The 19,296-nt window shown below is 33.2% G+C and overlaps 5 protein-coding genes across 12 annotated transcripts; 2 read left to right on the forward strand and 3 right to left on the reverse strand.

Annotated features, from left to right (window-relative positions):
- Window positions 1-10: 10 nt before the first annotated feature.
- Window positions 11-5,940, forward strand: Sdhb (Succinate dehydrogenase, subunit B (iron-sulfur)). 3 transcript variants are annotated; one of them, XM_076771781.1, is made up of 8 exons: window positions 11-130; window positions 1,864-2,060; window positions 2,634-2,764; window positions 2,830-2,973; window positions 3,048-3,243; window positions 3,340-3,564; window positions 3,632-3,724; window positions 5,806-5,940. In XM_076771781.1, the coding sequence occupies exons 2-7, from the start codon at window positions 2,016-2,018 to the stop codon at window positions 3,722-3,724; spliced, it is 834 nt and encodes a 277-aa protein (XP_076627896.1). In that variant the 5' UTR covers window positions 11-130; window positions 1,864-2,015; the 3' UTR covers window positions 5,806-5,940. The 3 variants fall into 3 exon arrangements, with proteins under 3 accessions (XP_076627896.1, XP_076627895.1, XP_076627894.1); XM_076771780.1 differs by lacking the exon at window positions 5,806-5,940 and adding an exon at window positions 5,305-5,747 and having other exon boundaries at window positions 12-130; XM_076771779.1 differs by lacking the exon at window positions 5,806-5,940 and having other exon boundaries at window positions 13-130; window positions 3,632-3,907.
- On the reverse strand, window positions 202-1,559 carry LOC143345052 (coenzyme Q-binding protein COQ10 homolog B, mitochondrial). Of its 2 annotated transcripts, none has more exons than XM_076771783.1 (3): window positions 1,358-1,559; window positions 797-857; window positions 202-713 (listed from the first exon to the last, which is right to left on the reverse strand). In XM_076771783.1, exons 2-3 carry the CDS (start codon window positions 850-852, stop codon window positions 269-271), a joined length of 501 nt encoding a protein of 166 aa, XP_076627898.1. In that variant the 5' UTR covers window positions 853-857; window positions 1,358-1,559; the 3' UTR covers window positions 202-268. The 2 variants fall into 2 exon arrangements, with proteins under 2 accessions (XP_076627898.1, XP_076627897.1); XM_076771782.1 differs by having other exon boundaries at window positions 797-922; window positions 1,358-1,557.
- Nos (Nitric oxide synthase) lies at window positions 3,965-11,509 on the reverse strand. 3 transcript variants are annotated; one of them, XM_076771772.1, is made up of 25 exons: window positions 11,294-11,507; window positions 10,352-10,488; window positions 9,963-10,125; window positions 9,729-9,820; window positions 9,529-9,670; window positions 9,297-9,436; window positions 8,763-8,937; window positions 8,590-8,691; window positions 8,329-8,523; window positions 8,057-8,154; window positions 7,789-7,933; window positions 7,585-7,689; window positions 7,444-7,511; window positions 7,223-7,366; window positions 6,938-7,112; window positions 6,742-6,871; window positions 6,601-6,679; window positions 6,323-6,516; window positions 6,081-6,250; window positions 5,782-5,992; window positions 5,623-5,710; window positions 5,331-5,455; window positions 5,122-5,267; window positions 4,666-4,857; window positions 3,965-4,598 (listed from the first exon to the last, which is right to left on the reverse strand). In XM_076771772.1, the coding sequence occupies exons 1-25, from the start codon at window positions 11,399-11,401 to the stop codon at window positions 4,491-4,493; spliced, it is 3,432 nt and encodes a 1,143-aa protein (XP_076627887.1). In that variant the 5' UTR covers window positions 11,402-11,507; the 3' UTR covers window positions 3,965-4,490. The 3 variants fall into 3 exon arrangements, with proteins under 3 accessions (XP_076627887.1, XP_076627886.1, XP_076627888.1); XM_076771771.1 differs by having other exon boundaries at window positions 8,057-8,523; window positions 11,294-11,508; XM_076771773.1 differs by lacking the exon at window positions 3,965-4,598 and having other exon boundaries at window positions 4,719-4,981; window positions 8,057-8,523; window positions 11,294-11,509.
- Window positions 11,510-12,309: 800 nt separating this feature from the next.
- LOC143344519 (uncharacterized) lies at window positions 12,310-15,626 on the forward strand. Its single transcript, XM_076770648.1, has 13 exons — window positions 12,310-12,461; window positions 12,530-12,634; window positions 12,720-12,907; window positions 13,052-13,209; window positions 13,295-13,467; window positions 13,578-13,638; window positions 13,701-13,827; window positions 14,042-14,184; window positions 14,253-14,364; window positions 14,438-14,719; window positions 14,802-15,200; window positions 15,284-15,382; window positions 15,486-15,626. Exons 1-13 carry the CDS (start codon window positions 12,374-12,376, stop codon window positions 15,567-15,569), a joined length of 2,019 nt encoding a protein of 672 aa, XP_076626763.1. The 5' UTR covers window positions 12,310-12,373; the 3' UTR covers window positions 15,570-15,626.
- A 149-nt stretch (window positions 15,627-15,775) lies between these two features.
- Window positions 15,776-19,247, reverse strand: Gk1 (Glycerol kinase 1). Of its 3 annotated transcripts, none has more exons than XM_076770646.1 (10): window positions 18,686-19,247; window positions 18,040-18,298; window positions 17,723-17,946; window positions 17,432-17,638; window positions 17,224-17,334; window positions 16,869-17,122; window positions 16,580-16,785; window positions 16,342-16,473; window positions 16,169-16,262; window positions 15,776-15,984 (listed from the first exon to the last, which is right to left on the reverse strand). In XM_076770646.1, the coding sequence occupies exons 1-9, from the start codon at window positions 18,758-18,760 to the stop codon at window positions 16,177-16,179; spliced, it is 1,554 nt and encodes a 517-aa protein (XP_076626761.1). In that variant the 5' UTR covers window positions 18,761-19,247; the 3' UTR covers window positions 15,776-15,984; window positions 16,169-16,176. The 3 variants fall into 3 exon arrangements, with proteins under 3 accessions (XP_076626761.1, XP_076626760.1, XP_076626759.1); XM_076770645.1 differs by having other exon boundaries at window positions 15,776-16,097; XM_076770644.1 differs by having other exon boundaries at window positions 15,776-16,262.
- Between the last annotated feature and the right edge of the window lie 49 nt (window positions 19,248-19,296).

The following is a 19,296-nucleotide window of genomic DNA, read 5'->3' on the forward strand; positions in this document are numbered from 1 at the left end:
TTTCGGACCGCCTCGTGAGCGTCGAGAGAGAAAGGCTCACATTTGCCTTCTCGCTCTCAACAACTGAAATCCGACATCCCGTCAACGGCATACAATTTCGAATCTCGAGTCGAGATTCTCGACTGCCCAGGTATTTTTACTTTCCTTACTCTTTTTTAAGAGAATTAAATTAACAGTTGGAAGAAAAACACAATGTTTAAAAAGGATTTATAACTGTTTTATTCACAAATTTTATATACAATTATTCTTCAATGAGCAATAAGATTGGTCATCTCTCTAAACGTACTGTTTTTATACAAGGTCTTCCGTATCTGTGTTTGGCTTCTTCCAGAAAGGCATTCTCCATTTGCCTTACAATTTCATTAAAAAATAAGTTCGATAAATGCGAATGGATAATCGACTTAAATTCAAATGATAATGAAAAATCAATGACGCATGTTTGTACATTATTTTTTAATCCTGGACTGAATAACCACAACGTGTTTAAATGATTGAATAATTTGCCGTCTGTGCATTCAGCCTTTACTAAACGTGGCCGTATCATTGTTACTTTAGAAGTGTAGCTTTCGTGTATAGGTGGAAATCCTATTACTAAATTAGCTTTGAGAATATCATCGTTTTTCGATATAACATCAGATTTTTTACAAAACGGCACGAAATCTTTGTAATTGCCTACATCTGTTACAACATCGTATATTTGCTCCATCGAAAACCTATATATAATAAAAGGATTTTTTGCTCATTTCCAATGTCGTCATCTATCATGAGATATTTAATCCTTACATTTATAACTTACCCTATTAATTTACGACCTTCGTATTCTTTCATTTTTGAAGTTTCAGCCATGTACATTCTTTCTGTATATTGTTTATTAAGGTTGTTTTTATTATGTAGTATAACATTTTCAAGTAATAAAACGCGCCTGAAAATAGTATCGATTTTTTCGATTTTAAAATCAATTGAAAAAATGTATGACCTAATGACAATGTACCCTTATTTCTCATTGAGTTTACAAACATTTTAAATAAGTTTCGATAGTAAGTAGCAATGATGTATAGAAGAAGGAAAAGTGACGATTAACATTTAGATTGAATCAAAGTATTTATCATATTTAGAAAGATTTGTGTTGTTAATTATTAAATTTATATAAGTTAGGTTATATACATTGTGTTCATGATTTTTATGCTGTTTGCTATTAGAATTTTATTTACACAATCCAAATTATGCATTATATTGGATAAAAGTTCAAGGACATGATATATAATTACAAAATGACACAAAACATAACCTACGGAAATAGTAACTTGGAATTCGTAACAAAAATGCGATTACTACAAATACGTTGGAAATACATTACCTATACATGGTGAAATAGTTTGTTGAATTCACTATTATGTAACGTCAGTAAAATTTACATATATAAACAATCTTCATATACAAATTCGGGACTCTTGAAAATTATAAATTTTCATAGGTACACTTTATTGTTTTTAGACTAATTCTACGTATTGTATCTGTGTAGAATGTATTTTACAATAAATTTATAGAATCGTATAAAAGACAAATACGTATACACAAAGTACTTATATGCTGTAATTTCGTTTAAAAATAATATGGTATTTTTATAGATGAATATGATAGTATATCACATGATAGTATATAACGTATATTTTGACATTCATTTTGCGTAATCAAACGGATATTTATTTATATAAAATCATTATTAATAATATATCGTTGACTTCCTTAATTTTGTTACATATGCGTTTATTACACAATGTTGTTCATTCCATTTGAAAAAGAAACGATAAACTTGACGATATTTATGCGTAATCGGTTTAAACGATTTTCACACGTTTATAGATGGACGTTGAAGCAAATTTTGACAATGGTTTAGCATTCCCATTCATTCTCGCATGCGAAGCAAAGTTACGGTAAGGTTGGTACTGTCACGTGTAAAAATTGCATAACACAGGCATCGCAAACGCTTTCACACTTTAATCTATTTTAAAAAAATGGCTGGTATCGGTCCGCAGGCTTGCAGAAGTGTATTTCGACAAGTGAGTATTCGTTAAAGTGTATTAATTGATAATAATGGAATTTTCTCGCCGCGATATACTCTTTCTATTATTGCGACGTATTATGCAAAAAATCGATATAACAAAACAACTTATTGCATTTCGTTACTAATGTCAGATCTCTTGTTCTTTCTTACTCGTATATTTTGACATTCGGTCATAAACGTAGACAATGTTTTGTTAATGCCCTAATTCAGGAATACTGTTAATATGGAATAATATTTATTAGTTTACGTATGCAACAATGCAAGTGTAATAAATGTAACCAATTGTAATTATATAATTTTAGTTTCTCGTTTTATTTATCGAAAACTTAATGAAACGATAACTTGTAATCAATTAAGTATATTATAATAATACACCTTTTTCACAAAATTACAAAGTTCGTTATATATTGACACGGATTTAATCGCGTAAGATTAAATATCCATGCACCTTTGATTTAGTAACGTTTCTTTAAATTGCTTTTTTTTCCATGATACGCGTGTATAAATTAATTGTTTCTCCGAATTTAGTATTATACTAATCTCTCTATTTGTGTAATTGTAAATTTAGGTTAGAGGTTTACGTACCTCTGCTAGTCAAAATGCTGAAGCCAGATTGAAAACTTTCTCCGTATATCGTTGGAATCCAGACAAACCAGATGAGAAACCATACATGCAAGACTATAAACTAGATTTAAACACGTAAGTTTAATGATAAAATTTTCTTCTATGATTTTATTGTACATTTTTTATGCGTGTAATTTTAGTTGTGGTCCAATGGTTTTGGATGCATTGATTAAAATTAAGAATGAGATTGATCCAACTTTAACTTTTCGCCGCTCTTGCCGTGAAGGCATTTGTGGTTCCTGTGCTATGAACATTGGTGGCACAAACACATTGGCTTGTATCAGGTAATTGATAATTGCTATTTAAATTATAGTGGAAATTAAATTCAAACCATAAATAATACTTTCAATTCTTTTAGCAAAATTGATTCTAATTTAAGTTCGGCTAGTAAAATCTATCCTTTACCGCATATGTATATAGTGAAAGACTTGGTACCAGATCTAAACAACTTTTATAATCAATATAAGAGCATACAGCCATGGTTGCAGCGCGGTGATGGTCAAAAAGCTGGATCCAAGCAATATTTACAAAGTGTTGATGACCGTAAAAAATTGGTATTTTTTTTTTTTTTATTATTCATCTATATATTTCCAAGAAGAGAACATTATAGTTTTAACTTTAAATGTAATTTCTAATTGTTTATAATGTAGGATGGTCTCTACGAATGTATCTTATGCGCTTGCTGTAGTACCTCTTGTCCGTCGTATTGGTGGAATGGCGATAAGTATTTAGGACCTGCAGTACTCATGCAGGCTTATAGATGGATAATTGATTCACGAGACAATAAAGCAACAGAGCGTCTCCAAAAATTGAGAGATCCGTTTTCGGTGTATCGTTGCCACACTATTATGAATTGTACGCGCACTTGTCCAAAAGTAAGTCTCTGAATAATAATTTAGTAATTATAGCATTAATTCGAAACTAATATCTTTCTTTAAATAGGGTTTAAATCCTGGAAAAGCAATTGCGGAAATAAAGAAACTGTTAGCCAATATTAGTGAGAAGAAAAAACCAGGTCTCGATGCTGCTGTATAAGTAAGTAGAAGAATCTAAAGAGATTAGTCAACCATGTGTATTTTTTGTTTAACTTGGTTACATATAAACGTACGTTTTATCGAATAAAAGTGCATAACGAACCACTTTAAGTATTTGGTAAAACAGCATCCGCTGAATCCAAAAGAAATTTTTATGCAATAAATTCTATATATTTCAATTATATCTGACGTTTTTTTTACTGTAAATAAAACTCTAATACCCTGATAAAATAGATAGGTATTTATATTTATATTGGAATTATTATTTATTTTATGTACATTCAACACGAAAATAAAACATAATATATTAAAACCCGTTTAATGGATACAACGTAGCATGATTAATACTTTATATTACATATTTTTTATATTTATGATAATACAATATTCTTAATATGAATTTGTTGAAATATGTAATAATTTTTCAATGAGCAAACCATTTTTTGGATATGTATTTTTCTCGTTCCTTGCATCGAAAACAAATATATGTCAGTTGTTCTGATATTTAATCAAGAGGATCGATTCTTAGGATCAAAAATATATGCGTATATTATGCTGTTATTAGAAACTCGTACCTTATAGTTGATAGAATCGTAGGAAATCATGTGATTATTAGATATGTTAGATAACTACTAGTGGTAGTAGTATTTAAATATTTTCAAAATTTAATGTTTGCTCATAGTCTGCGGAAAACATGCGTGATATGCATAATTGAAAATTATCTACAAATTGTTTATAACTTTTGAAGATTATGCGTGTTAGAATATCTAAGGCTCTGCAGCCATTCTGCTTCTTGCTGTTTCCCTCGATCGATTGTGTACTTCTGCCGTTCGCAGAGTGATACCAAATATATCCTCATGATAGCGGTTTTCATCCTAAAACGATAAATCTCCTTAAATATTTGGAATCTATTAGTCAATTATGATCCGGCGTATGACTTACGCGCAGTGATAACATATACGCTTCGACTTGCTTATCTGTCATTTCGCCATGAGTTTGTATTATGTGTTTTAAAGTTTGATAAACATCCTCTGCCATTGTACAATCACCGCATACGTAAAAATGACCTCGTTCGTACACTAACATATCATAAATTTGTGGAGCTTCTGCTAGAATTAAATCTTGTACGTACGTCTATAGAAAACAATAATTGTATAACATTTAATGATTCGTATTTCTCGTCAATACGAATTAAACAAATTTTCTTCACTTTTTAGATGAAATATTGAGTTTTTATAACTAATTCTAGCGAAGAGGACTGAAATCAATGGTCGAAACGTTTAATAAATTCTAATTCTTTATGTTATACTTACTTATATCATTCATTATTTAATGAATTATTGGAAAAATATTTATTTTAAAGTAATAGAAGAATCTTGATTCTTTCAAATACAGTACCTTCTTTAATCCAGGTTCTCGTGAAAGGGCTAGAAAGACCTTATCTAAAACTCCACTTTCTATCATTTCTTCTTTCTCTTGCCTATACAAATCCAAGTTTCTTTGGCGACAACCAAAGAATAACCAAACTTTTCCATATTCGAGATCTATAAATATCGAATTATGCATATCATCTATTTATAGTGGTACTGATGAATAAAAGATAATACCTGGATTACGCTTCATTTCCGCAAGTCTGTGATGCCAAAAGCCACGGAAGGGAGCAATTCCGGTACCCGGACCGACTAATATCATAGGTGCTTTCGATGCGATTGGCATATAAAAATTAGGCGCACTAAATATACAAAAAAATAATTAATATAATGTATATAATGTAATGTGGAAGTCAACTTTTAAAGAAATTAAATCATAGAAAACAATTTAATTCCCCATTTTCAAATGCATGAATGTTCTTTTGCGTGAAAAATCAGCTAATACTGCGATTAGTATACATGAACTTACCTACGTACAAAAACATAAAGAGGTTCTCCATCTGATATCTCACATAGATAATTAGAACAGACTCCATAATGATCCAGTCCAGAACCACCTAATAGATGTATTCTAAATAATTAATTTCTGATCGAGGCATATTCTAAAAGGATGTGGAAAATTAAGAACCTTGTGTTTTGTATTGTACAACAGCAACAGTAAGATGTATCTGTCCTTGATGTACATCAGGAGATGAAGAGATACTGTAAAATCGAGGTTGCAAAGGGGTCAAATGAAGTAGTAACAATGGTGCAAGAGGTTTCACAGATGGAAATTCATCTAGTACTTCTATCAAATTAGGAAATTTCCAATGTCTCCAATCTTCGTAAGCTGCTGGATCCTGTATTAATAAAAAGATTACTTAAAATCTGTTATAATTTTGAAAATCAGATATTTTTTTAGCTGATTACTACTAATAGGATATTTACAGAAGCTAGAAGATTCAATTGTGCTTGTTCTTTTGCATTAGTAGCTATAGATGCAAAGTATCTGAGAAGATTTGGTGTCGGTGGTGTTGTGATATCCAAAAATCTGGTTAATAACATTCTTAGAGAATTGGGTAGATATCTATCGTGAGCTACCCATGTTTTCACAATACCTGTGGTAAAAAAACGATGGAAACAATATTAAGATCACCAAAGAACGATAATTTAATAACATTCATACAAACCATTAGGTGTATGCGATTGTTTCTGCATTTGCAATTCAATTGGTACATCTGGATCAAACGGAGTTTGTACTCGTTTTAAAATTCCTTCTACAAGTTCCTGCTTGTTGCATGCAAAAACCCCTAAGTGATCACCAGGTTTATATGATATTTCCATGCTTGCTATATCATCTAGCTCCAAAAGTAACGTAGTTCCACTATAAAGAAAAAAAAAAAGGGGACATGTAAGCTTAACACTTATTATAATGTTATAAAGTAATCAGTAAAATATGTATAATCACCTTGATGAGTCGCCGCTTAAATTCGTCTTTTGGAACATATTACAGGTAGTTACGTTTCTATTGTGGCATTTGCTCAATGCTGAAAGAATGTAATTGCATAGATTAATTTAATATTAATTGATATCGAAACGACAAGTGTACCTTTTACAATTGGTTGAGGATCAGCTTCTACGAAGCGAACAGTTGCAGCTGACAGTGCTTCCGATCCTAACGATAAAGCGACTTCGAGCAAAGTATCATCATCATCTAAGCAAAAGGTCTCACACGCAACCTGAAATACAATTTGTCAGAAATATAAAAAGACTTTTCACTCGTAAAAATAGCAGTAAATGCGAACCGCGAACGTATCGTGTGCCCACTTTCGGAAAGTTTGTTCCTGTCCACACATTTCGTCTCCTTGCGCCAGCCGCAACAATCGTTCTCCGCCTAGTTCCCCTAGTAAGTTGTCCACGTAGCGACCGAACGCACAAAAATTCGGATACGCTGATGATCCCAATGCGAAAACAGCAAATCTGTGAAGGATATTGTTCGTACTTATGAATCGATCTCGAATTTGTAATAGTAATTTTCATTTGTTAATTAGACTACAATTTGACTAATTTCGACCTCGAGTAGTATATACCTAACATTGCTTAGGGGTCCGAAAGTGTCTTCCGTTTGAGAATCGGTAGTCGATCCACGAAGAGAATCCAATCGGTCCAATTTCTTCGAATTGTTTACTTCTGTCTGACTGTTTGCTTTAATAAAAGACTTGGAAGTTGCCAAACTATAATTATAATACGATTAATTATAAAATAAAATGTAACAAATTGGAAAAGATCGATGCGAGTGTATAGCAGTTACCTAATCTTGTTACCACTATTGATATACGTTTCATTCATTTTCATCGCGTACAAGTTTTGTGCAAAGGCCTGAAAGCGAGTAGCAAGTGTGAAATAAGAATGCGAGCCTCGAATTATTGTATAAAAAAAAAAAAAATTTTACTTCGCCGTTCTCTGGAGGATCGCCATTCCCGAAAGTAGACGTTATAACTAGTAATAAAGCTTCGTGCTCAATGTTGCTGATGTCATAGTCTGACATGGAGAGCACCTAAAATTGATAGCTTCAGGTATTTCTCAGGCACAATTTCTCTAGAAAGAACTAACGGACAAGTAAAACTTGTATAAAGTTTAACAAGTTATTGATTACCTGAGAATGGAAAGCATGTCCCAATAATTCGCCAAGTTTTTCAGCGTACATTTGCGACGTTCCAGTTTCTGTAGCGAACAGTACCGTAGCTTTAATCCTTCGGGACAAAGCTCTTCCAAACAACTTGGACGTGAATTTCACGGCTCTGAAATTATTCGAGATCTAATAAATTTAAAGGAAATTTCATTTGATAGTTAATTCTTTTTAAATAAACAAATTTATACAATTCAATGGTTTTGCTTTGTGGCAAACTCAGGTGGCGATTTACCTTGCAATTTGCTTGAAATGGAATTTACGTCTTGGTTTCTTGGAAGTTGCTTTCTTATCCCGACCTTTTTTCCAGACATGCGTTTTCCAAGCAGGATCCTGGAAGCGTGTAATAAAAATCATATTAGAAATATGTAACATGTAGGATGTTCTCTTTGACGCGTAGCGGGATCCCTCATAAATGTATACATATTTGATAATAAGAAAAGAGTTTTCGCGAGCAGGAATCCCCTTTCGATTTTTTGGTGCCGCATTAGATTCTCTAACGAAGACCTGAGCATCGTAAGATGGTTTCAAATGATACAGAGCCATCTCCTGATGAAACACGGGCGTAGCTGATCCCGATATCGGTGGCACGATCCACAACCAATCGGCTGGACAACCGTTTCTTAATCGCATTTCGTTTTCATAGTGTTTCATGAAAGATTCCGAAGCAGTATGGTGATCTACAATCGTGACATTTTTCATCTAAAAAAGATCTCGATGTATTATTAGGTTTCGTAACAAATCTTGAACGAAGAATGATATATGTACTTGGAAACTGTGCAGCACAGCAACGTTAACTTCTATCATAGCTTTGTCTTTCCACAAAGAGGTCGATGTCCTTGTGTCGAGACCCATGTGGGTCGCTATTGGCTGCGAACAATGTTTGTTTCAGTATATTTGGATAACAAAGAAAAGGATATTATAATTCTGTGTAAATAAACCTCTAATAAATTATATCGTTGAACATCGCATAGATCTCTTGCTCCAATTTCAGTACTCATGTACCATCCGTTGAATGGTGCAGCTGTGAATTCCAAACCTCCGCAATCAAATACCATTCCTGACACAGCGGGAACAGCAAACCATTTTAACTCCAACTTTTCGAACCACTCGTATCTGTCGTGAACGAATAAAGGTCGCGTTTATTATTGAAAGCTTTCCGCGTAACTTGTATTATATGTATGTATGTATGTATGTATGTATGTATGTATGTATAAATAGAATATGTATATTCGAGGGAAAAAGAAAAATCAGTTCCCGATTAAGAAGAATGTGTTACTAGGAGTAAAGGGAACTTGATTAGTATCGAGTAATTTTGACTTGGTTGCAGTCTCACGAAGATTTACTGAAATGTCTGACCCAATATGACTCTCTCTACTTCTTTTAAGGCTGACTTTTCTTTCTTCCTAGAATACGTCTACTGATATTAATGCATTATCGATTGCAAGTAACACGTCAATAAGAATAATGCTTACGTAGGATGACTAAGAGGTACTTGGAGAACAAGTTCGCTTGGAATGTCGAAATAATCAGGATCGTGACCATTCGCTGATAGTACCAATGGTAATACATCGAAACGAGTACGTGCACATTTCCAGCCAAGTTTTACGCAGAGCTGTACAAATAATACGACGTACGCGAAGCAAAAGGTTTTAGCTATAAAAATGTTTACGAGTAACTTTAATTAGGCATAGGAAAATTCTTCACCTCAGTGAACTCAACATTGGCAGGATCTCCGATTACGGTACCATCGGGATTCTTGTAACCGGCGTAACTTATCAATTGTTGATTCCAGACTCTGTAATCGTGTTTTCCATCCGTGCGTTGCGGAAATATTGTTATTGCGGACCTGAAAGTTTAATATATGGTCATACTTTTGCCGAGTATAATAATGTTTCTGCGTATACCTGATATTTCCCTTGTTCGTGCTGTACTTAATGTGGTTGCATAAAGCTTCAAACATACCACTCGTCGTGGTTACGTAACGGCAGTCAAACACCTACAAGTATATTGATAAATTTTAATTGTTTTGAATCATTACTTTTTTTATTGTGCGTGTCCGAATTTTGAAAAATAAAACAAAATCGTGTAATCGTTACTGTAAATACGCGTCGTTGTATCAGACGGCGGCGGCTGCTTACTTGCAATTTAGACCATTGAATGCGACCGATGCACCTTGCAGCATTACGCCATGCCAATTTTGCTCCAAAAACCAATTCTGTTTCGGTGAGTTGATAGGTGCCTGTAACTAGGACTTCCTTTTGAACGCAATCCCAGCGAGAATGATGAGCGTCGCTGTTCAACCTGTGATCGTATAAAAACCCGGAATGGTACTTAATTGTTGTAATGTGCGAGTAAGCCAGAGGTGGCTTTCAACAGCTGATCGAGTTTAACGCTATTTCTGCCGCGGTTTTACTTAACTTTACCAATACTTGACATTTCTTTTTTTTTTTTCTTTCTCATCATCGAACATATCAATTATACTAATGTCCGCACATTCGAACATTTTTGAATTTATTTTGATCGGTACCTTCTGATGGAAGAAAAATACTGTTCGAGGAACTCTTTTGCTTGCACGAGAATTTCTTCCTTGGAACGGCACTCGGTTCCATGCGTTGGTAGCTGCATAACGCTGCCTAGGCATACTTGACCCGAACACAGCGTTCTCTGAAAGAACAGATTTCATCGTGAAGAAACTCCGCTCGCACGCTTATCGTCAATTATATTTTATGTTACCGTTTCATTGCGGTTGAAACAGTTTGAAAATTTTCAGGGTGTAATATTTCTTCATTTTTAGTCTTGTAGACGTTCGTAACGGCACCGCGGCTTTTTCATTGACTAAATGACAGTGACACGTCTATATACTTTTAAAGATAATATCTCCGGGATGATCGAACGTTCCTATGATCTTAAATTCTAATTCGTTCTTAAATCGTTTTTCGCTACACGTAAAATACGAGAATACGCATGCTTGTGCGACAGTGCAATATATTTGCGTCTATGTTCTCAAAGATTTTTGGAAAAACACTCTGGAGTTACCACAGTGATAAGACAAGGATCATCATTTTAAAAAATCGGAATATCATTTCAAGATATTTATATTAATCTTATATTTATAAATATATAATTTTTTAAATAAAAAATGGAGAGTTGATCATTCTCTTTTTTATTTCAACTTTTACGAATAATAAGAAATCGGAACTTTGGTGTTGCTCCAATAGTAATACAATTAAAGGATCGGGGAAAAAGCATCGTTGAAATTGTTTTGTGCAGCGTATTGTCTGCCCCTATCCGCGCAACTAGTGGGCCACCAAAACTCACACTCGTTCTTCGATAGTATTGACTCGGTTCGTCACAAATTTTCCCACACTCGCAGTTTTTCTCCTACTCCCATGCTGTCCAATCGCGAACGAGAATCGAGAAACAACGAACGAGAAATATTTGCAAATCTCGAAATGTTTATTTTACGCACCTCCGCATTTCTCGCGTGCAGGGAATCAAAAGCCTCGGTCTTGTAGATCAGGTTCCTCAGTTTCGTCGGTTTCCTCTGGCAAGTTGCCGTTGTCTCGAGTTCCTTCATCTCGCCCTCCTCGTCGTCGTATGATCGTTGCTCGAGATCGCGCCCCTGGCTCGTCCGTCGCTACTAGACAACCTGTCTGTGTGGATCCTGCCGCGGCACGCACACTACAATTTAGTTTTCCTTCGCGAGCCCTCCCCCCCCACCCCCCCGTAAAGAGGAAGGAATATGCACGCAATGGACAAGAGAAGGATGCTAGATGCACTCCAGAGTGAGAGATGTCACATGCGCTATGGAGATGCGCCATCGATTTAGCGCGCCCAATGTTTCGGCGATCATTCTCGCGCATCGTTAATCGTTTTCCTCCGGGATACCCGCTTGGGCCGAGACTTATGTTATCATACTGACCTGACTTTTTTACGTTTTCGCAACTTGCACCGTTTCGCATTTACAGTTAGTCGGAAAATTGAGTGTGCACCGACATCACGATAATACAAGCTTAACTTGCCCTCAACGATTCAACCCTCTCAATCGTTTCTCGGCACCGTCTAGAGCTCAACGAAATCTGACCCGGCAGAAAAGAAAAGAGAATCGGTAAAACGAAAGGAACCGAGTTTAAGTTTACTACGACGATCGAAACTTATTTAAAAGTAGAAATCGAGTCTCTTGAACGAGATTTCTTGTACGCTATGGTGACGCCATCGATCAGCGCGATATCGAAACATTTCGACGATCGCTCTCGCGCATCGTAAATTTTTCTTTCGACGTACCAACTATCCAAACAAACGTAATTCGATAACTCGACAATCAACAAGTTAATTGCAATTTAACTCGAATTTAAGAATATTTTAATAATTTTATCGTAAAATAACTTTCGAATCTGTTGGAAATCCTGAGACGATATTTTAATATTCAGTTTCTTGAGTAGTAAAGTCTAACATTCGACGATACATTAAATCGTGTAGAATTCATTGTAAAATTTCTATTGTCCATCGTTTGTGTTTGAACGCGGCTGCAATTAGAATAAACACGATAATGGAACAAGAGGAAGATCTTCGGAAATCTGGCTTAGCGTCTTGCAACGCGACACCAAAAGGATCACAAAAGACGCCGCGAGATAGCGGTAAACTTTATTGTTGATTTATATTGCCCTAACACGCAGATAATAATATTTTCGTAATTGTTGCATAGGATCCAGCAGAAGAGAGATGAAATCGCGTTCGCAAGAACATAGATCTAGAATTCATTATACTCCTGATAATAGTCCTGACAAATACAAGACGTCACAAAGTAGCGGTACGTCCGTGAAAATGAGCAATGTTACATGTATATGTATAAAGAAAAACTGTAGACTTTTAATGCGTAGAAAATCTTGTTGTAGGATCTTTTAAAAGGGATAGAAAGTTGCAAACTGAGATTCCTACCAGCAAACGAAAAGCTCAATCGTCTCACGATGAAAATCAGGATAAAATTCAAAGAACGTGTCCAAGCGGTAAATTCGTCAACGCTTTGATAGGACAATGGTCAAAGCATATGGGAGTACAGACTCCTCTGTCGCAGACGGGAGGGGTATGATCCTTCCTACAATTCCATTTAAATGAAAAACAACCGTATAGCAAACTTTTTCCCGTCCCTTTCTTCGGCAAAGCCATTAATTAACATCGTTATTATAAAACTTCTTTTCAATTATTATTTATGTATAATATTATGTAGGAAAATTCAGTTATGGAAGAAATGAAATGGAAACACGCAATGGAAGAACGGAAGATTCAAATGTTGCAAAAGAAACTGCAGACTGCCGAGGAGACTATATCTTCGCTCTCATCTACGCGCGATTCCGAATTGCAAACTAAGGAGGAGATACTGAGACAGTAACGTATTATTTCTACTATTAATTCGAATAAATCTGAAACACTAACCAAAGCAAGCCAGTGTACTACTAATCGAGTTCTTTAGAATAGACAGCGACTGGGAATCAATTACTAAATATTATTATGAAATATCGGAGAGCCTCAAGGGATTTCAGCAGCACAAAGACAATTTATCCGCATTGTACAATAACGTTATTCTTATGCAACAATCGACGGTAAAGACATTGCAACAGGAATTAAGTAAGGTCAAATTAAAAGGCATGTATAAAAATGTTCAATTGTTTAAAACAGCACACACATTCCTTTTGGTTTTATTTTAATTAGTATGTTTGCCATTAATTAGTTTTATTTGATATATTTTTCGACAGACGAGGAACAAAGGAACCTCGTTGCCGCGGCTGAAAGTAAAATTCTGAATCAGGAAGAAAGGTATCCATGCAAATCATTTGTTAAATGATTCAATGTTTCATTATTATGTTTACAATTTTTAGAATACAGGAAATGACGATTATGGAGATTGAATTAAAGAAACAATTCGAAGACGTTAAATATCAAGCGATTTCAGAGAAGAATCGTTTAAATAACGTTTATATGGAAGAAAAATTAGAATTAACAAAAGTATAGAAGATAATATCTTGGATATTTTTACATGCACGCGTCACCTAATTCGATAAATAATTTTTTTAAGTAGTAAGACGTGTATTATCTTTTTTTTTTTTTTTTTTTTTTTTTTTTAAAAAATTAGCAAAACTATTTCGTTTCCGTTATCGCTACACGTTGTTATCGTATGTGCAACGAACACGTGAAATATATTGTAAACGGATGATTTCAGAAACAAGAAAATCTCACATCGGCGAACAAAGAATTACAACTGCAATTAAACACGATTATAAAGGAGAAGCAAAATATAATAAACTTATTCGAAGAAAAAAATAAAGAACTTTCAAAATTACAAGAAGAGATTTTTACATGCAAGTGAGTATTTTCGCCAACGAACGATTCGTGTAACTACTTAAAAATTAATGTGTCATTTTACGTTTGAGGAATAAAATCGAGAATCTGGTATGTCAAAACAGGGAATTAAACGTAAAATATGAAAAAGCAGTTATCAAAGATGAGGAATTGACGAAGCAATTGGAGTCAAAAGAGCAAGAAGTATAGTATAATAACAACCTTTCCGCATAACTTAGAAAATATACATAACAATTGATAATATTTTTTAATATAGATCGGTAGACTTCGAGACAATTTAAATTCAAGACAACAAATAGAATCAAGTTTAGCTAAAGATCTTGATATGATTGGTGATAAATATAACAAAATGCTGAATGATTTTGAAAATATGGAAAATAAATTAAAGGGAACGGAAGTTCGTAATTCGGATCTTGAAAAGTCCTTGCAAGACATGAAAAACATTAACAAGTATAAAGAGATAGAATTAAATAAAAGGATCGAAAGCTTAGAAAAAGAAAAAGAAAAAATACTTTCAGAAAAACGTAAAGCAATTCAGGTATATTTTTAAGAACAAATTCATATACAAAGATTTATATAAATTGTTAAACGGATAAATTTAATTGGTCTTTGTTAAATAGAATCTAGAGAATTCGCGTAAATTATTAGAAGAAAAATATGAAATAGAAGTAACGACTTTGAAGAACGACTTCGATACCAAACTATCCGAAACGAAGAAGACAATAGCTACGCAAAATTCTGCTTTTATAAAGTTAAACGATGCCTTAAATAAAATGAAGGAAGAAAATCAGAATAAACGAATAAAACATGATGAGGTAAAGGAAAATCAAAGTAGTGTGACGGGAACAACACAAACAAAAATAAATGAAATCTATGAAACAAAAGAACAACAATTTCAAAGTGAAGCAGTTATTGGTACATCAAAGATTACACATAAAGATAAAGATAAAACATCAAATCAGAAACAACAAGATATATATAATTTTAACGTGACTGAAGTTAATAGGAAGATGGACAAAGTAAGTTATAATATAACAGTATAGTATATTATAAAATATTATTTGATTACTCCTCCTTTTAATAATAAAAAAAAAAATTACAGGTTTCCGAATACATTGAAAATTATTCTACCCCTGTTCGAAATAAAAATATAACGCAATCAAATGTAGTATCACAGATAAACCAAGAAAGAGAAGACAAGGTATTATTTTTAAAAGATATTTTTCTATATTCCTTGTACATTGTTTATTTAATTGCAAAACCGGACCTAATTAAATAATTTTAATATTATTTCTTATAAATAGAATGTTACATCGCAGAAGAATAAAATCTTTAAAACGCGTAATACTGGATTTAGACAATATGGAAGTTCGCGAAAAAACAAGTAAGAAGTAGTTTCCCAGATATTATAAAAACCTAATTCTCTCACTTAAATCTGTATCTTTTTATCCATATACATATATATGGATATTCCCCCCCCCCCCCCCCCAGACAAATATCGAGACAACGATTTAAGGAGATTTATTCATAAATACGTATATTATTTTTAATAATGGCACATTTACTTAAGACATGAATTGATGTGAAACAATGATTATTCCCAAAAGAGCCAACAATAACTTTCTTTAATAAGAAATAACAACATTTGTAACAATACATAATCAACATATTTAGCAATAAAACATATGTAACAATTTCTAAATGGATACATGTTATTTTCATTTTTACATACGTGTCATACATATTTGAAAATTTTTATAGTATACTACGTACATATTATTGGGCCCTCCGTTTGTGTTTGACCTTAAAATTGATTGTAACATTTACATACAATGGTATGTTATACTTGAAAGCTACGCAGTAGCGTTTAATAATCGAATGATTCTATATACAGATATTCCAATTTAAAGATAAATCTAAGAAAATGGTATTTATTATACACACTATTTTGATTAAAGTTTATATACTTTTTATCGTTTATACTTACATTTTATTTTATGTATTAAAAGAAGAGGAAGAACTATCCCACTTCATTGATCTATCTATAGCCATTTTCCATTTAGAATACCTCAAATCTCGTTCTGAAATATGTATAAATATATAGAATTGCGTATCAATATTATTTTTCTTATATTGTTATTTCATCTAAAAAAATATTACCATCCTCTCCAATATCAGGCATAAACTTTGTGACTTGCGATGCATCCACATCATTAATATCAATAATACCTGTACCAACACCAGCTAATATAGCTGCTCCTAACGCCGTTGTTTCTACCATATTGGGTCTCACTATAAAAAAACGACGACGTTAAAATATAAATATACTTCTGTACTAAATTTAAACACACACTTAATTATTACAGATGCCTTAATGTAAATTAAAATCGACACATACCAACATTTATTCCAGTGATATCAGCTTGTAGTTGCATAAGTAAGTTATTTACAGTCATTCCACCATCAACTAGTAATGTAGTTAATTTCGTTCCAGAATCTTTCACCATTGCTTCTAGAATATCTCTTGTTTGAAAACAGACAGCTTCTAACGCTGCTCGAACAATATGGTAGTGTTGTGTATCTTCAGTAATACCACAAATTACCCTAATAAATTTTAACTTGTTACGTATAATATTAAATAACGGTAATCATGATTCCTCTATATATTACTACTGAAATGTATTTACCCTCGCGCATCCTGTTGCCAATATGGTGCGTATAAACCAGAAAACGCAGGTACAAAATATACGTCTCCAGAGCATCTTACACTTTCCGCCATACCTTGTGATTGAGCAATGTCGCTAAAGAGTTCCATATTATCTCGTAACCATGAAAAAGCTGCTCCAGCTACAGCAACAGAACCTTCCAATGCATAAATTGCTGGCGATTTACCCAGTTTATAAGCGATAGTTGTTATAAGGCCTTGATGCGAATCTACTTTCTGAAATAATCAAAGAACAATATTAACAAACCGCAGATTAAAATTTTATCAACTGATTTTGAATGGCATTGAAAGTATAATAATAAGAAATGGACACATACGACATTTCCTGTATTGTAGAGTAAGAAACAACCGGTTCCGTAAGTAGCTTTTGCTTGTCCAGGCTTTAAACACAGTTGACCAAGTAGAGCTCCTTGTTGATCACCTACACACTATAATAACTTTTTATTTAGATTCAATAATTAATGACTCAACATTTATGTATATAAAAGTACGTTTTTAAATGTAAATATTATTTAAATTGTTTACCCCTGCTATGGGTACACCAGCAAGAACCACAGGATTTGAAATTGTTCCATATACTTCAGCACTAGACCGTATTTCAGGGAGGATATGTTGCGGAATTCCGAAAAATCGACACAACAAAGGATCCCACTTTAACGATTCTATGTTCATTAACATAGTGCGAGATGCATTTGAAACATCCGTTACGTGTAACTGACCTTTCGTAAGATTCTGCACAGAGAAATAATAAAAAATTAAAAATATAAACATAATTTTGTAATAAATACAGCGAGACAAATAAATTAATTAATCTACCCAAATCAGCCATGTATCGACTGTTCCAAAAGCACATTTCTCTGCATCTACTGCTTGCTTGACACGCGGTATATTGTCAATAAGCCAACGTATCTTAAGAGCACTGAAATATGGTGACATTGGAAGTCCGCAAAGTGGTTTTAAATAATTTTTGTTTCTGGTTTTATTAGGTATACTGTCTAATATATCTTCTAAAGTTGTAGTTGTTCTCATATCAAGCCACACTGTAATATTGACATCGATTAATCAATACATACAAGTATCATCTACATTATTAATAATGCAGTAATATTTAAATAATAGACAGTATACTTTACCAATTGCATTATGCAGCGGTTCTCCTGTCTCTTTATCCCATACTAAAGTAGTTTCTCGCTGATTTGTGATTCCAACTGCTTTAATGTCCGATACGCTCAAGCCAATGTCATGTAATTTTTCTACTGTCTTTTTTATGCAGTCTATAACGGCTTGTAAAATTTCTTTTGGATCTTGTTCTACCCATCCTTCTTGTGGATATCTTTGTTTAATTTCAATCTGATGCGACGCTACTACTTTCCTACGTAATACGTCAAATACCTAAACCACAATACAGAATCTATAAGTTATACCTGAATTTTCATTAATATTTCATATAAATGTCGTTGATTAAATTAAATTAAATTTTACGAATTAATTTTATTTCTTGAATATTTGTAAATTTCTAAATGGAGGATGCGACAGAATCAAAAACGACGTAACAGTTACTCATAAATCGATCAAGATGGAACAGAATATTTTAAAAAATTACACGATGTTTGGTTTACAATGTAATACAACGTAGAATAAAATAAACACAATCATGTATGTAATTGGTTGAGTTTCGGTCATGTAACGTTCAAGTATCATTCGAATATTCTTTCTGGTTGACTGTTATTTTCATTGTCTTGAAACATAAACATAAAAGAAAGGCAAATGTTTACTTACTAAAAATCTAGCGCTGCTTGTTCCTTCATCTATCGCTCCTACGAACGGTCCCGAACGATTAATGATCTCAGGCATATTTTTTTGTTACTTGGAAATCAATATTCAAAAAAGCATTTAAGTGTACTTGAAAGATGACCTACGTTTAACCTTCGCCCTAATCTGTTATGCAATCTTGCAGATATAATATAAAAGATGATCAATTAATTTTTCTATTTTTTTTCTTTGATGCATTTCTTCACCGAACACATCTCAATTTAATTTCTTATCAAATAATATTATAAGGCACGATGATTTACAAATAATTAGGAAATAAGACGGGTGAGAAAACGGTTGAAAAATTTTTTATTGCAATCTGACAACTTATCTTACAGGTCACATTTTTAAACGGACATTCGACATACGCATTACAAATACGTGTGCAAATCGTTAATCCCTCGAAATTGTATGTACATATTTGCTTTTCTGTTTTTACATATTAATTAAACATATGCTATGCGAATATATTAACTTTTAAATAAATCGAATGTTTATTCTCCTACTTGCAATAATTTGACACATAAGTTTGATTAACTCTTCTGCATAGGGTATACGATAAAAATACATTGGTCGAA

Source organism: Colletes latitarsis, chromosome 8 (assembly GCF_051014445.1).
Source record: "Colletes latitarsis isolate SP2378_abdomen chromosome 8, iyColLati1, whole genome shotgun sequence".
In the NCBI taxonomy this organism is placed as follows: Eukaryota; Metazoa; Arthropoda; class Insecta; order Hymenoptera; family Colletidae; genus Colletes; species Colletes latitarsis.